The sequence below is a fragment of the Prionailurus bengalensis genome, chromosome A1, assembly GCF_016509475.1.
Source record: "Prionailurus bengalensis isolate Pbe53 chromosome A1, Fcat_Pben_1.1_paternal_pri, whole genome shotgun sequence".
NCBI classification, from domain to species: domain Eukaryota; kingdom Metazoa; phylum Chordata; class Mammalia; order Carnivora; family Felidae; genus Prionailurus; species Prionailurus bengalensis.
This window is the reverse complement of record NC_057343.1, coordinates 130,632,720-130,649,106: the sequence shown is the minus strand read 5'-3', so window position 1 is coordinate 130,649,106 and position 16,387 is coordinate 130,632,720. Positions and strand designations below refer to the sequence as shown.

Here is a 16,387-nt window from a genome sequence, read left to right as displayed (position 1 = left end):
AGAAATTTTACTATCCCTCTAAGAAGAAAAGTAGAGCTAGTAAATATAACAAAAGGCTTACGCACTTAAAAGTAACAATTCATAACTGCACAAAAAGCAAACAGTTAATCAGCAAGCTACTGTTTTTTTTAAGGTCTGGGAGTAACCCAAATAAGAAATACCACAAGTGTTTTATGTTTTGGCCTGAAAAAACACAAGGCTAATTATCCAGTATATTCATTTAAATAAACATACGAAGAATAAAGATACTCAGAAATATTCTGTACCCAAATTTTACAAACGTGACAGTAGGGTTATTCAAAAAAGGATAGAATATTATCTTTAGTATCTTCAAAAAGCAATCTGTTTTTATTTTTTAATCAATGTTTTTTTACCTTTTTTCCACTGGGCCAAACACCCAACTTTCACTTATATTCAGAATATCAAGTATGATTCTAGGTATGACTAGTATCTTCCTAAGTTTAACAAGTAACTCAAGCATTTTAGCCATGAAATCAAGAATATGTATGTCAACTTTCATAATCTTCTATTTTTATAAGATATAGTAAATAAGGGGTGCTTGGGTGGCTCAGCCCGTTGAGTATCCGACTCTTGATTCTGGGCTCAGGTCATGATTCCAGGGTCATGGGATCAAGCCCCATGTCTGGCTCTACACTGAGCATGGAGCCTGCTTAAGATTCTCCTTCCTTTCCTTTTTCCTTTCCTTTCCTTTTCCTTTTCTTCCTTCTTTTCTTTCCTTCCCTCTTCTTGTCCTTTTCTTCCTTCTTTCCTTTCTTTCTCTGTTCTCTCTTTCCCCCCACCCACTCCACCTTTCTCCCCACCCTACCTGTTCATGCTCTCAGAAAAAAAAAAAAAAAAAAAGATATGGTGAAGAGTTTGCTCGGCATTTGCAACCAAGTCTCAAAACTGGATCAAATTGTGATCCAACTGGCAGCCTTACTGCCCTTGCCAAATGCAAAAAACACTCATCAGAGTTGCGAAATTTTCATAAGAAGGAAAAGAATAAAGAAGACTGTCAATACAAAAAAGACATTCTTTTATTCTGGCATTCAGAAAATAATTTTTATAAACCAAAGCTTTGAACTCCTAGAAAAGTTTAGTTAAAGCACATATTGCTAATTATTAGACTATTTTCCATAACACCCATAAGATCAAATGTGTCAAGAAAATGAAATTTTTAGATGGGGAAAAGAAAACCATGTTTTAAAGCAACGCAGTGAGTAAGGGCCCCCGGGTGGCTCAGCCAGTAGAGCATCCCACTCTTGATCTTGGTTCAGGTCATGATCTCACAGTCCCTGAGATCAAGCCCTACAGCCAGCTCTGCACTGACAGCATGGAGCCTGCTTGGGATTCTCTCTCTCCCTCTCTCTCTCTCTCTCTCTGCCCCTCCCCCAAGCTTTCTGTCAAAATAAATAAATAAGCAAGAAAAAAAAAATAATAATAAAGCAACCCACTGAGCAAAGGGAGATCACACTTATGCTGCAGTAGAGAGACTGAACAACTGTGACAACATAAATTAACTGGGGCAAGAATAAAGACAAAACATGAAAGTGTACTGTCTACAGTCCTGAAGTCAGCATTAACATGCTAAAACAGAGTATCAGCAGTGTCCTGCCTTCTGAGCAGACATTACCAATACCCTGTTCAGTTATCTATTCAACAATCAACAAACATTTCAACACTCTCAAGTGCCATGCCCTGAATTAATAAACGGCAGTGGCAATGACAGGCAAACATCTGGATCAGTTTCACTAAAGTAAACCACCAGTACAAGTAGATTCTGAGAACAATTATATGAATGGTGTCTCGTTTTATTAAAAATAGTAATCAACTATTTTACAACAACTTACCAATAACACTGAATAGAAACCTGGCTGTGTCTCCCACTGTTTCAATTGCTCCTCTGCTGGTTTTAATACAGCAGTATCCTGACTGGTGGCCTGTGTTAAGACCTGAAGAACAACAGTGCTGGCACTATTGAGATCCATGGACACCTGGTAAAGATAAGTTAACATATGTGAATCAACATTATACATAAAACATCAACAGTAACATAAGTGGAGAAAAAGGTTCAATGATCTGAATTATTCCTATACTTCATTCACCTACCCTCGCATGTTTCTGCTGGATTTCTAATTTAGAATTTTGGTAATTCAACTAACTTCTGCTTAAATCAACTTATTTCTGATGGAAACTGTCTTCAATGTCCCATTAGAAGGTAATAGTAAACTGCAAATAAGAAACCCACACACAAAAACCAAAGAACTAAATTCTGATTAAATATCACGGTCTGCCTAAGGCTAAGTATAATACCTTCCTAGTTTTTTTTTTGTTTTTTTTTTTCTTTTTTTTCAACGTTTATTTTTTGGGACAGAGAGAGACAGAGCATGAATGGGGGAGGGGCAGAGAGAGAGGGAGACACAGAATTGGAAACAGGCTCCAGGCTCCGAGCCATCAGCCCAGAGCCTGACGCGGGGCTCGAACTCACGGACCGCGAGATCGTGACCTGGCTGAAGTCGGACGCTTAACCGACTGTGCCACCCAGGTGCCCCAATACCTTCCTAGTTTTTAAAAGAAGAATATTAAGTGTTATAAGAATTTACCACTTTATCCCTACTAAGACCAAAGGAAGAAAAATGAAAAAGAAATTTATTCTTTGACTTATTGCTAAGTACCTCATAACATCATCTTATGTTCCATCAATAATACGTGTTCAAAGTATTTTCTAAAATTTAAAAGACAAAGGTATATTCAAGAAATACTGTGGGGAGGGGCGCCTGGGTGGCACAGTCGGTTAAGCGTCCGACTTCAGCCAGGTCACAATCTCGCGGTCCGTGAGTTCGAGCCCCGCATCAGGCTCTGGGCTGATGGCTCAGAGCCTGGAGCCTGTTTCCGATTCTGTGTCTCCCTCTCTCTCTGCCCCTCCCCCGTTCATGCTCTGTCTCTCTCTGTCCCAAAAATAAATAAAAACGTTGAAAAAAAAATTTTTTTTAAAAGAAATACTGTGGGGAAAAAATGAACTAAATCAATAAACATAAAATATAAAAATATAAACCTTAAGGACTGGATCATCTAATCCTATACCAAATATCTGAAGCCATTCTAAAAATACATTTAGCAATTTATTGATAGTTTTCTAACCATTGTTTCTAATCACCCCCGAAACAGTGTACAATTGTATACTGACCCAAGTACGTATAATTGTGCACAAAATGTTTATATGAAGCATGTAAGATTAAAATTGAAAGCTAAAAACAGAAAATAAATCTCAAAGCAAAAGTGACTGAGAATCAGCCTTGTGATTGTAATTCTATCTAAAACTGAAGACTGTTCCAGATAGTAAAAGTATGAAGGTCATTAACCCATAAATACAGCCAAAGCAACCAATTCCTAAGAGTTGTAATTAAACTGCAAAGACTAATGAAAAGGAGGATCCAAATGCTGACTCAACAAGAAATGGCACAAAATATTAAACTTTTCAAGGAAAACTTACAATTTTTTAAATTTTTTTAATGTTTATTTATTTTTGACAGAGAAAGAGAGAGAGAGAGATTGAGACAGAGCATGAGTGGGGGAGGGGCAGAGAGAGAGAGAGGGAGACACAGAATCTGAAGCAGGCTTGAGGCTCAGGGCTGTCAGCACAGGGCCTGACGTGGGGCTCAAACTCACAGACTGAGATCATGACCTGAGCTGAAGTTTGGATGCTCCACCGACTGAGCCACCCAGGCGCCCCAGGAAAACCAACAATTTTAAAGCCTGTGTGAGTAAAGCAGGGCTAGGATACGATAAGTGGAACACAAATACTACCAATTAGCAACGGAAGTAAACTCAAATTTTAAATTAGTAGTCTGTTCTGGTCTGTATTTTAGAACTGACTAGGCGGGGCGCCTGGGTGGCGCAGTCAGTTAAGCGTCCGACTTCAGCCAGGTCACGATCTCGCGGTCCGTGAGTTTGAGCCCCGCGTCGGGCTCTGGGCTGATGGCTCAGAGCCTGGAGCCTGTTTCCGATTCTGTGTCTCCCTCTCTCTCTGCCCCTCCCCTGTTCATGCTCTGTCTCTCTCTGTCCCAAAAATAAATAAACGTTGAAAAAAATAAAATTAAAAAAAAAAAAAAAGAACTGACTAGGATGCCTTGTAAATATATATTGCCTCCCTCCCTAACCTGGAGTTCCTTGAACAACGTAAGTCTCTGTGTTCATTATCACCTGAAAACAAGTGAATGGATTTTCACTCAATTTAGAGGGTTTGTTGGTAATGTATGATTTCAAAAACAGGCTATCTCAGAGAAATTTACTTTATGGAGACCTTAGAAGATATTTTCAAGAGACGGGCAGTATGTTTTTCTAAGAGAAATATAATACAAGGCACAAAAGCAAGTCATGTACGCAATTTTACATTTTCTAGCAACCACATTAAGAAGTGAAAAGATGTGGAATTATTTTTACTATTATATTTAACTGGATATATCCCAAACATTACCATTTTAACATATAATCAATATTTTGAAAAAACTAATTTTGATATTTTACGCTTTTCTTAATACTAAGTCTACAAAGTCCTGTGTACTTTACACTTTAGCACATCGTATTTTGAACTAGCCACCTTTGAAGTACTCAACAGCCGCATGTGGCTAGTGGCTACTGTATTCGGGTAACTTTGAAAAGCCCTACTTTAGAAATCCCAGCATCACCTCACAGAAATAAAAATTCTCAATTCTCTCTCGAAACCTCCATCATGAAAATAGGGGCTGGGGGTCAAAAATGAGTGCCTTAGTAAGTTCTCTAGGTAAATCTTATCACTGCCAAAGTATGAGAAATACAACTTTCGAACATCTACAACTGAGGTACACCTGAAAATCCAGCTCTGCAGCAACTCAGTGGATGTCAAAATGTACAGTAGTTTCGATCATACATTCCTATAAAAGAAGAACAGACCAGCATTGATCTGTAGTTCTCACAAGGAATTGTCTAGGGTATGGAAAACACTAAATTCAGTGATTCTCCCCCAATTAATGGAAGAGCACCTGGCTAAAATAAACATTTTTCTTTCTTTTTTTAAATTTTTTTTAATGTTTATTTTTGAGACAGAGACAGAGACAGGGCATGAGTAGGGCAGGGGCAGAGAGAGAGGGAGACACAGAATCTGAACTGAAGCAGGCTACAGGCTCTGAGATGTCAGCACACAGACCGACATGGGACCCGAACTCATGAACCGCAAGATCATGACCTGAGCCAAAGTCAGGCACTCAACCAAAGGACCCACACAGGCATCTCAAAATAAAAATTTTTCTTAAAAAGAGCCAGTATCTGGGGCGCCTAGGTGACTCAGTTGATTTAAGTGTCCAACCCTTGGTTTCAGCGCAGGTCATGATTTCAGTTTGTGAGTTCAAGCTCTGCATTGGGCTCTGTACTAACAGCATGGAGCCTGCTTGGGATTCTCTCTCCTCCTCTTTCTCTGCCCCTCCCCTGCTTGTGTGCACACACACACTCTCTCTCAAAAGAAGTAAATAAACTTAAAAACAAAAAAGGAAAAAAAAAGCACCAATACCTGAGCATATACATATATATATATATATATATATGCCAAGCATTGTACTAAATGCTTTCTTTATTCATTTATTTATTCCTAGTAATAAATCTATGTAGTAGATATCTTTATCCCCATTTTCTTTTAATTTTTTTAATGTTTATTTTTGAGAGAGAAAGAGCGAGAGAGAGACAGAGCATGAGCGAGGGAAAGAGCAGAGAGAGAGGGAGGCACAGAATCCGAAGCAGGCTCCAAGCTCTGAGCTGTCAGCACAGAGCCCGATGCGGGGCTCGAACCCATGAACCGTGAGATCATGACCTGAACTGAAGTCAGATGCTTAACCGACTAAGCCACCCAGGCTCCCCAATTATCCCCATATTTTAGGTAAAAAACTAAAGGATTAGAGACCTTACCTTTCCAAGGCCACAATCTACTAAACAGCAGTGCTTGAACTTGAACACCAAAGCCAATGGTCTTAATCAGTATCTAATACTGTCTACCTCCAGGGACAAAACTGACAACTTTGTAGTACCAGGAGCCCAACAAGATACAGGACATATGCTTTATTGGTATCTCGTGAATAAAGGTAAGTGATCAATTTTGAACAAAAGAGTACTTTACACTGTACCACATGACAGCTAATTAATGGATTTATTCAATAAAACTGCTGAAAGCCTGCTATGTACCAGGCACTGTTCTAGGTGCTGAGAATAAAATAGTGCAGCAAACAAAATAGTGTCCCTAACTTCAGGCTGCATACATTCCAATGGAAAAAGGTATTTCTGTGAAAGAGAGGGAGGGAGAGAGGGAGGAAGGAGTAATATGAAGAAAATACAATCATGTTAAATATCGACTGTAAATGAATGTGTTATTTTATATTTTTATTTTTTAGAGAGAGAGAGAGAGAGAGTGCACGTGCACAAGTGGGTGAGAGAGGGAGAAAGAAAGAATCTTAAGCAGGCTCCACGCTCAGCACAGAGTCCAATGCGGTCAATCCCACCACCCTGGGATCATGACCTGAGGTGATATTAAAAGTCAGACACTCCAACAACTGAGCCACCCAGGTGCCTCTGAATGTGTTACTTTAGATTGGGTCTTCAGGGAAGGCTTCTCTTAAGTGACATTTAAAAGAGACATGAAAGGGGCGCGTGGGTGGCTTAGTTGGTTGGGCGGCCGACTTCGGCTCAGGTCATGATCTCGCGGTCTGTGAGTTCGAGCCCCACGTCGGGCTCTGTGCTGACAGCTCAGAGCCTGGTGCCTGTTTCGGATTCTGTCTCCCTCTCTCTGACCCTCCCCCATTCATGCTCTGTCTATCTCAAAAATAAATAAACGTTAAAAAAAAATTTTTTTTTTAAATAAAAGAGACGTGAAAGACAAGAGACCCAGGCAGACAAAGATCTGAAAGCAGGGCTCCAGACAGACAGGGAAAACAAATGAAAACAAGGCCTTAAGATCAGAAACAAACTTAAGAAGGCCAATACGATTGACACTTAATGAGAAAAGGAGAAAATGGAACCAGATGAGGTTGAAGCAGCAGACAGGAACAGATCATGTGTGACCTTGCAGGAGAAAAAAAAAAAAAAAAAAGTCTGGACTTTTACATCTGTACCAACAAAGTCACTGGAAGAATATGTGAATATATGAATATAGTAACAGAGAAAAACAGGGTGCCTAGGTGGCTCAGTTGGTTAAGCATCTGACTTAGGCCCAGGTCATGATCCCACAACTCTTGAGTTCAAGCCCCACATGAGGCTCTGTGCTAACAGCTCAGAGGTTGGAGCCTCTTCAGATTGCGTCTCCCTCTCTCTCTGCCCCTTCCCTGCTTACTCACACTCTCTTTCTCTCTCTCAAGAATAAACGTTAAAAAAAAATAAAAATTCAAAAAATTCAAAAATAACAGAGAAAAGGTTCTGGCAGAACTCATCTCCACCCAACTCAAAAAAGAAAAAGGCCATGTCCCTAGGTGAGCTGGTGACTGACAGACATCCTCACTCTAAAGGTTTTTTCTACATTGTACTCAGCAAATTATCTATGGCTGGAACTATTCTGTTTCTCAACAGTTGTTCTTTCACTTACTGGTTTGAGCATTTTGGGAACTACTACTTGAAAAATAAAATCACTGACTGTCAGCCTCCAGAGCAATTCTTACCTACAGCAAAGACAGTGCAGAGTGTTCACACACACATACACATCTTCACACTTGTCTGGACCTTCAGAGCAAGGCAATCCTTAAGCCTATGTACTTCTATCTTTTATGCTTCACTTTACCATCATCACCATTCACCTGTTCTGCTGGAAGCTGCTAGAGTTTCCACCCCTACTTCCCCCAGTAGCTTGCTCCATCCAGGTCTTCAACAGAAGTATATATTCTGTCCTTCCTCCCCCTGCTTTTGAACTTTGTTCCCAAGAAGCCCATAGAGTCTGGGACAAAGAGCTCAGTTCATATACTTCTGGAGAACCATTTTTGTGCCACGCACTGTAATAGTTGTTAGGTTAAGAATCAAAAAGGGTCTCTTTCTCTACCCAAATTCTGGGAGATACTGAGGTGTGAAGCAGAGAGAACTATTCTAACCACTAAAACAAACTGTAAAGGGGCACCTGGATGGCTCAGTAGGTTAAGTGTCAGACTTCAGCTCAGGTCATGATTTCGCAGTTCACGAGTTTGAGCCCCACATCCGGCTCTGTGCCAACAGCTCAGAGCCTGGAGCCTGCTTCAGATTCTGTGTCTCTCTCTCTCTCTCAAAAATGAATAAAAAAATTTTTTTAACTGTAAAAACTAAGATTCTAGAATACCAGTTGGAATCCAGTGTATTTCCTCCACACAAACAATATTATGAGTGGTTTATTTCATGGGCAAAAGGCTTTGAGGCCTGAGAAACCACCATTCAGAACTTCTGCTAGAAAGATTACAAAGTGCTAATTAACTTTTAAAGGAAGCTTTAAAAAGCAATCACTTCCTAAATTGCAGATTAAATGCATCATCAAAAATAACGATTCAGGAATGACGGACCTCTAATGGATTATTTAAAATACCACAATGCTAAAGCCTATTAATTTTTTTTAAAGATGCCATAACAAGCCTATAAAAGCAAATCTGGCATGTGGATTAATATCACTGTTCTATAAGAGGAAGGACTTAGAGTTATCAACAGAGTTATCCAGGGTCAGGTAGCAAACTAGTATATGGCAGAGTGACGCCTGATAACCAAGTCTTGAGAACACAAGCTCTTCCTACTGTAACATAAAATGGACTCACCACACCACCCTACTCCCGAACACCTACAAACACACCGTGTTCTCACATAACAGGTTCCTGGAGAAACTGTCAAAAAGATTCCTGAATCCCTAATAATTTAAAAGGATCACGTTTTCTATGTAGGGAATATTAACAGAGTACTCAATTGTAGAATTCACTTGAAAGGATAGCAATGGTGACAAAGAACGGGGAAAAATGTAGTGAGACCTTCAAACATAACACTACAGAAATAAACTTTTATTTGAATAAAAGATAGGTGACTACCAGAGCACCTGGCCAGCTCAGTCAGTAGAGCATGCAACTCTTGATCGAAGGGTTGTGGAGTTCAAGCCCATGTTGGGTGCAGAGATTACATAAAAATAAAATCTTTAAAAAGATGACCACTGATGACTGGTGGTCAGGTTAGAGGGTGGTACACCCAGCAAACTACACTTCAATACCCTTTTTTGGAATTAGAATACAGAAATTAATAGGGCTGCTACTGTTACTGCCACCTGGTAATGATCCAGACACACAGCTCATCTCCATAAAAAAAAAAAAAAAAAAATCTGAAGACTTGACGGTAAATAGCAAAAGATGAAAAGGGAAGAAAGGGAGGGAGGGAGGGAGGCAGGTGGAAGGAATAGGGAGAGACATAGCACGTTACGAGAAGAGCTAAAGGCATGTCTCCAAGAACTTGAAAGAATCTTCCTGGAGACCATCACCAGATAAGCCTGAAAGCGGGGAACCAAGTCCCTCACTCACAGTGGAAGCACAGGTGTGTCTCTGCTGTACAGATGTCCATACAGAGTGAAAGAAATCTTCTAACCGTATTAAAAGAATGGATGCCTCGGTTTCCTAATTAATAACGTACACAATACGGAGTGGCTGGATGACTCAGTCAACTAAGCATACAACTATTGATTTCAGCTCAGGTCTGGAGTTCAAGCCACACATTGGGCTCCACAATGGGTGCAAAGCCTACTTAAAAAAATAAAAACATAATGCACACAATGCGGCTGCTCTGATTTTCGTTACTGCACATAACTTCAAATTCATAAGCAAGAAAGATAGTGCTTATGAGTACTGTATTAGCTCTGAACTATAGAAGAGAATTATTAAAAATCTAAACGCAAATTCTTTTTCCCTAAGAACAATAATAGGAAAAGAGAAGGTGCAAATTAAAAGGGGAGGCATTTCAATCTTCTCACTATTTTACAATTTAGTCAATTCAATTCATTCATCACTGAACTTGTTGTAGTCTTTGATACTTTTAAGTCTAAATAACCTGGAAATAAGTGACCAAGAGCCTAAAAATACTCATACCCTATAAATGGACTTTCTAGGCCCACTCCTGGAAGTTACTTTCCAAATCCTGGAAAAACCCAAAATCCAAAAACATACAGATGTGCCTACAGTTGGAAACTTTCTAGTTTTCATTAAAAGAAACAATTAGATAAGGGAAAACTCAGCACCTCTGCCTGCCAACAACAAACAGATTTCCCTGGCCTGCAGTGACCTTCACTGCAGCCATAACCATTTTCTATAGGCTGTCCCATTATCTGTATCTGTCCTTAGTTTGAAAACATGCCGCACAAACAATAACTCCATGCCACTATTAAATATTAAAGCTGTAAGTGAAATGACTTAGAAAAGAAATACAATAAAAATTGAAGAAAATTTTCAAAAACAAAAAAGCCTCCCTCAATGAAATAATTTACTGAGGCATGGTTCAACAAAGGATGCTAAAACCATTAGATGAAAGAACGACAAATTAAGAACAGAATATTCCCAGTATGTTCAAATACCACCCACCAATGACTTGCTAAATTCAGTGAACAAACAGACCTTTAAAATGAAGAGATCTGTCAGTCACCAGCTCAACCAAAAGAACAAACTTAGTATCAACAACAGCTGCACAACTTGACCTTAAGTGCCTCCTGATGTGATGCAATAAGTATACAACCTTACCTCTAAAATACCAAATATCATCAGCCTTAATTAACCAAGACTCTAGACCCAACTTCCAGTTGGAAAGAGCCAAAAGAGAGAGAAATGGTGAAAGGGTGACACTACCCAACTTCAAGACTTAGTGTTAATGCTACAGTAATCAAGACAGCGTGGTATTAGCAAAAAACAAAGAGATCACCCCAACAGCTCAGAGTGCCCAGAAATAGACCCCTCAACTGACCTTTAACAAAGAAGCAAAGGCAATACAACGGAGCAAAGGCAGTGTCTTCAACAAATGGTGCCAGAACAACTCGATGGCCACATTCAAAAAAACTAATCCAGACAGACGTTAATTAAACCCCTTCACAAAAATTAACTCAAAATGCATCAGACTTAACCGTAAAACACAAAACTATAAAACTCCTGGAAGAGAACATAGAAGAAAATCTAAATGGGTTTTCTAAGGTACAGTGATGTCTTTTTAGATTCAACACCCAAGACATAATCCATGAAAGAAATAACTAAGAAGCTCGACTTCATTAAAATTAAAAACTTCTGCTCTGCAAAAGCCAATATCAAAAGAGTATGAAGACAAGCCAGAAACTGGGAGAAAATATTTCCAAAAGACATACCTGATTAAAAAAACAAAAACAAAAACTGCTATCCAAAATATACAAAGAATTCTTCAAACTCAACAATAAAAAAAGAATCCAATTTCGAGAACAAAGACCTTAACAGACACTTCACCAAAGAAGATAAACAGCAAATAAGCATATGAAAAGGTGTTCATCATGTGTCACCTGGGAAATGCAAACTGAAACAATAAGATACACATCATATGTCACCTATGAAATGACAATTAAAACAACAGTAAGATAACACTACACACCTATTACAATGTCAAAATCTAGAACAATGATAATACCAAATGCCAAGCAAGGATGTGGAGCAATAGGAACTCTCAGACACTATTGGAAAGAATGCAAAATATCCTTGGGAGACAATTTAATAGTTTCTTACAAAAGTAAACATACTCTTACTACACAATGCAGTGATTGTGCTTTTTGGTATTTACCCAAAGATCAAACTATGCACAAGGGGCACCTCAGTGGCTCATTCGGTTAAACGTCACTTTGACTCAGGTCATGATCTCACAGTTCAAAGCCCCACATTGGGTTCTCTGCTGTCAGCGTGGAGTCTGGTCCAGATCCTCTGTCTTCCTCTCTCTGCCCCTCCCTTGCTTGCCTTCACGTGCGCACGCACACACTTTCTCAAAAATAAACATTAAAAAAGAAAAGAAAACTATGTCCACAAAAACCTGCACATAAGCTTTATTCTAACTGCCAAAACTTAGAAGCAACAAAGACATCCTTCGGTAGGTGAACAGATAAACTATGGTATATCCAGACAACAGATTATTGAGTGCTAAAAAGAAATTATCAAGCCATGAAAAAATATGAAGGAAACTTAAATACACCTTACTAAGTGCAAGAAGCCAATCCAAGAAGGCTGCATACTATAAGACTTCAACTATATAACATTATGGTAAAGTCAAAACTGATATAAAAGATCAGTTGAGTGGGAGGAGAGATGAACAGGTAGATCACAGATTTTTAAGATGGAGAAAATACTCTATATTATAATGATGGATAGATGTCATTATGACATTTGTCCAAACACATTGAATGCACAACACCGAGAGTGAACCCTTAAGGGAACTACACGCTTTGAGTGATTATGATGTGTCAATGTAGGTTCATCCTGGTAAAAAAAAAAAAAAAAAAAAAAAAAAAAAAAAAAAACTGCACCATTATGGTGAATGATGTTTAAAAAAAAAAAAAATTATGGTGAGGAATGTTGGTAATGGAGATTGTGTACGTGTGTGGGCAGAGTCTATTGGAAATCTATGTACCTGCCTCTCAATTTAGTGTAAACCTAAAACTGTCCTAAAAAAAAAATTATAAAAAAAGCAAAAGTTTTGAATATACAGTTCTACAAAGATGAACAGATGGTCAATAAGCATATGAAAAGATGCCCAAATTATTAGCCATTAGAGAAATGCAAATCAAAACCACTACTATGACTAAAAACAAAAATAATAAAAGATATTGGTGAAGATGTGGAAAAAGTGGAACCCTCATTCTTTGCTAGTGAGAATGTAAAATGGTGCAGCCACTTCGGAAAAGTCTGTCAGGGTCTAAAAATGTTAAACACATAGTATATGAAAAAAAAATTCTACCTCTAGGTATATATACCCAAAGAAATGAAGATTTAGGTCTACATTTGTTGTACACTACAAAAACGTGACCAGCAATATCATAATAGCAAAAAGTGAAAACAACTCAATGTGGTATTCCATCCAATAGAATAGTATTTGGGAATTAATAAGAATGAAATCCTGCAACATGCTACGACACAAATGAACCCTGATTCATTTGACCTGCTAGGTCAAAGAAGCCAGTCACAAAGACTGCAAGGTGTCTCTTTTAATGACATGCCCAAAATAAGCAAATTTATAAAGATAAAAGGCATATAAGTGGTTGCCTAGGGCCAGAGGATTGGGGGAAAAGGTGGAGCGATTGCTGATGGGGATATGGTTACTATTTGGGTTGATAAAAATGTCCTAAAATTGATTGTAGTGATAGTCACACGACTCTGTGAATACACTAAAAACAACTGAATTATACACTTCCAGTGGGTGAACTGTATGGTCTATGCATTACACCTTAATAAAGCTGTTTAAGTGCCATATGTAAATGCCAAATCAGCAAGAAACAAGGAAGTGACTAAATAAATGAAAAATATGTGGCGGCACTATCAACAACCATAACTGATGTTAATTCAGATCAGGGAACACCACTATTTCAAAAAATTAAAGCCAGATAAAAGGACCTAATATTTTTGACACAAACCAAGGAGGTACCAAAGACACTAGCCTCATTCAAATCCATACTGCACCATTTGGATTCATTTACACTTCTCAACAGAGGTCAGTTCAGTTTGAACAAGAAAAGTCTTCCCTGTGCACATGTTATAGGCTGTTTAGCATCCTTGTATACTGTATGTTAATAGCACTTCCTAGAAATGGTTTTGACTAGATATGCTTCCATATATGTCCGAATACCATCAAGTTTAAACAGTCACCAAGGCTATTAAAGCATTCCCCATGAGACCTCATGCCAGACTGTCAAAGACTGATCTATTTTGGAATAAGAGATATGCAACAGAACATACATAACAAGGAAAAGAGAAGATATTTGTCTGCTTTCTCTTCTCTGATAAAATATCTCATGTAATTAAGAGTTTTAAAGGACCTACAAATTCCTGCTTGGTGACAGACACTACAAGTAAGCTTAAACCCTTCTAAACCAGTCAGGACTTAAAAATACTCTCTTTTAGGGGCACCTGAGGGTCTCAGTAGGTTAAGTGTCCTACTGTTGGTTTCAGCTCAGGTCATGATCTCACGGTTTGTGAGTTCGAGGCCCCCGCTGGGCTCTGTGTTAACAGCGCGGAGACTGCTTGGAGTTCTCTCTCTCCCCCTCTCTCTGTCCCTCCCCCACTCATGTGGTCTCTATCTCAAAATAAATAAATAAACTTAAAAAACAAATACTCTTTTAGTCTTGGGGCACCTGGGTTGCTCAGTCAGTTAAGCATTGGACTTTGGCTCAACTCATGATTTCGTGTTTCCCGAGTTCGAGCCCCGTGTTGGGCTCTGGGCTGACAGCTCAGAGCCTGGAGCCTGCTTTGGATTCTGTCTCCCTCTATCTCTGCGCCCCCCCCATTTGTCTTTCTCTCTCTCAAAAATAAACATATAAAAAATACTCTATTTTACTGTTTTGTAATTAGACAAATATCTATGATGCTAAATAATATATACTATATAAAATACATATATAAGAGGGGCGCTTGGGTGGCTCAGTCAAGTTAGGCGTCCAACTTCAGCTCAGGTCATGATCTCACGGTTCGTGAGTTCAAGCCCCACATCAGGCTCCCAGCTATCAGCACGGAGCCCACTTCAGATCCTCTGACCATCCCCCCTCTCTGCTCCTCCACGGCGCACTCTCTCACCTCTGTGTTAGGGTAGTCCTGGCGTTTATGTGGATTCTTATAATGTAAAAATGTAATCTTAGTGATGAAAAAGTACTTTTTTAAAAGATCAAGACTTTTCCCTTTATACCTGCTCTAAATTTCCATGGGAATATTTGCTTGATTTCTCTTCCCCACTCTTAAAAAAGCACTATTTCTCAACCGCTGCAAATCATTTATTTCTCTTGTCAAGTACGTACCAAGAAATCATAGCAATATATTAAGTATACCACATTTAAGTTGGTAATGTGGTCAGTAATTGCACTCTCATCCTAACAGTTCATAAAAGAAAACTTAAAAACTTTGTCTTTCAGTAGCAAGAACAGATAAGCAAGGGTGCTACCATATTACCTGCATTTGTGACGGCAATGTTTACCAAAAGGCAATCTCCCTTTCTCAGGGAACTCTCTGAGTCTTATATTCAAATGCCAGTTTTAATTGCAGTCATCTCTACAAGGCATTTCATATTCTTACTATTTGGTGTTTCTAAAGACAGTATCTTAAAATATGTAACAGCCGGAGAAAAAATGAACCTAATCCAAAATTCACAATTATTTCCTTTCCTTTAAGCTTATTATATTTTTATAAATATTATATACAACATAGTATTTACAATAAATGCCCATCACATAAAAGGAAAACAAACTTCTATTTGTTAGCACAAGTGTCTTTAATTTCAATTCTAATTATGCTCCGTCACAGTTTCCATATCAACTTGTTTCTTTACCAGGTAACACACTACTACATCTACTAGTCCTAAAGATACAAAAAGAAATCAAGTAACCTGCAGGGTCACCTGATGGTAAGAAGTCCATACCACATCCCAAAGAATACGTTCCAAGCATCCTGTTCCCCTAAAGGAAGGCCAAGGGAAGGGGAAGAGGAAGACACTGGAATTCTCAGTGACCACTTGGCCAACACAATCATCTGGAAATAGAGCAAGGGTTTTCAGGGTTCAAAAAGTTAAGACAAAGAATGCTAAGAGGAGAGAACCTGAGGGAAAGAACACAACAGGAGCATAAATAACAGAATGCAAGAAGGAGGGAATTAAAATATGAAAATGAGGGGCCCCTGGGATGGCTCAGTGAGTTGAGCATCTAACTCCTGATCTCGGCTCAGGTCACGGTCTCAGGATCGTGGGATAGAGGCTGGTGTCAATTCCACGTAGACCCTGCTTAAGACTGTCTCCCTCAGGGATCCTGGGTGGCACAGTTGGTTAAGTATCGGACTTTGACTCAGATCATTATCTCAGTTCATGAGTTTGAGCCCCACATGGGGCTCTGCGCTGACAGCTGGGAACCTGGAGCCTGCTTCAGATTCTGTGTCTCCCTTCCTTTCTGATCCTCCCCTGTTCACACTCTGTCTCTCTCAAAAATAAATATTAATTTAATCAATTATGTTATATACATTAAATTATTAATGTTTATAAATAAACATTAAAAATTTTTTTAATTAAAAAAAGATTCTTTCTCTCCCTCTGCCCCTCTCCCCTGACCCCACTCACACTGTTTCTAAATAAACAAACAAATGAAAATGAAAACCTTGCCTTGAGGCAAAACACGACAACCACAGAGCTTCCTTACAGCACAGTC

The 16,387-nt window shown here is 38.9% G+C and overlaps 1 protein-coding gene across 2 annotated transcripts in view; it reads right to left on the bottom strand.

The window, feature by feature from the left end:
- The window catches only part of IPO11 (importin 11), a 204,015-nt gene that overhangs the window by 176,653 nt on the left and 10,975 nt on the right, over positions 1 to 16,387 (bottom strand). For both annotated transcript variants that reach the window (XM_043591102.1, XM_043591112.1), the window contains exon 2: positions 1,851 to 1,994. In XM_043591102.1, the coding sequence (XP_043447037.1) occupies positions 1,851 to 1,988 (138 nt within the window). In that variant the 5' untranslated portion in view covers positions 1,989 to 1,994. The remainder of the gene's footprint in view (positions 1 to 1,850; positions 1,995 to 16,387) is intronic.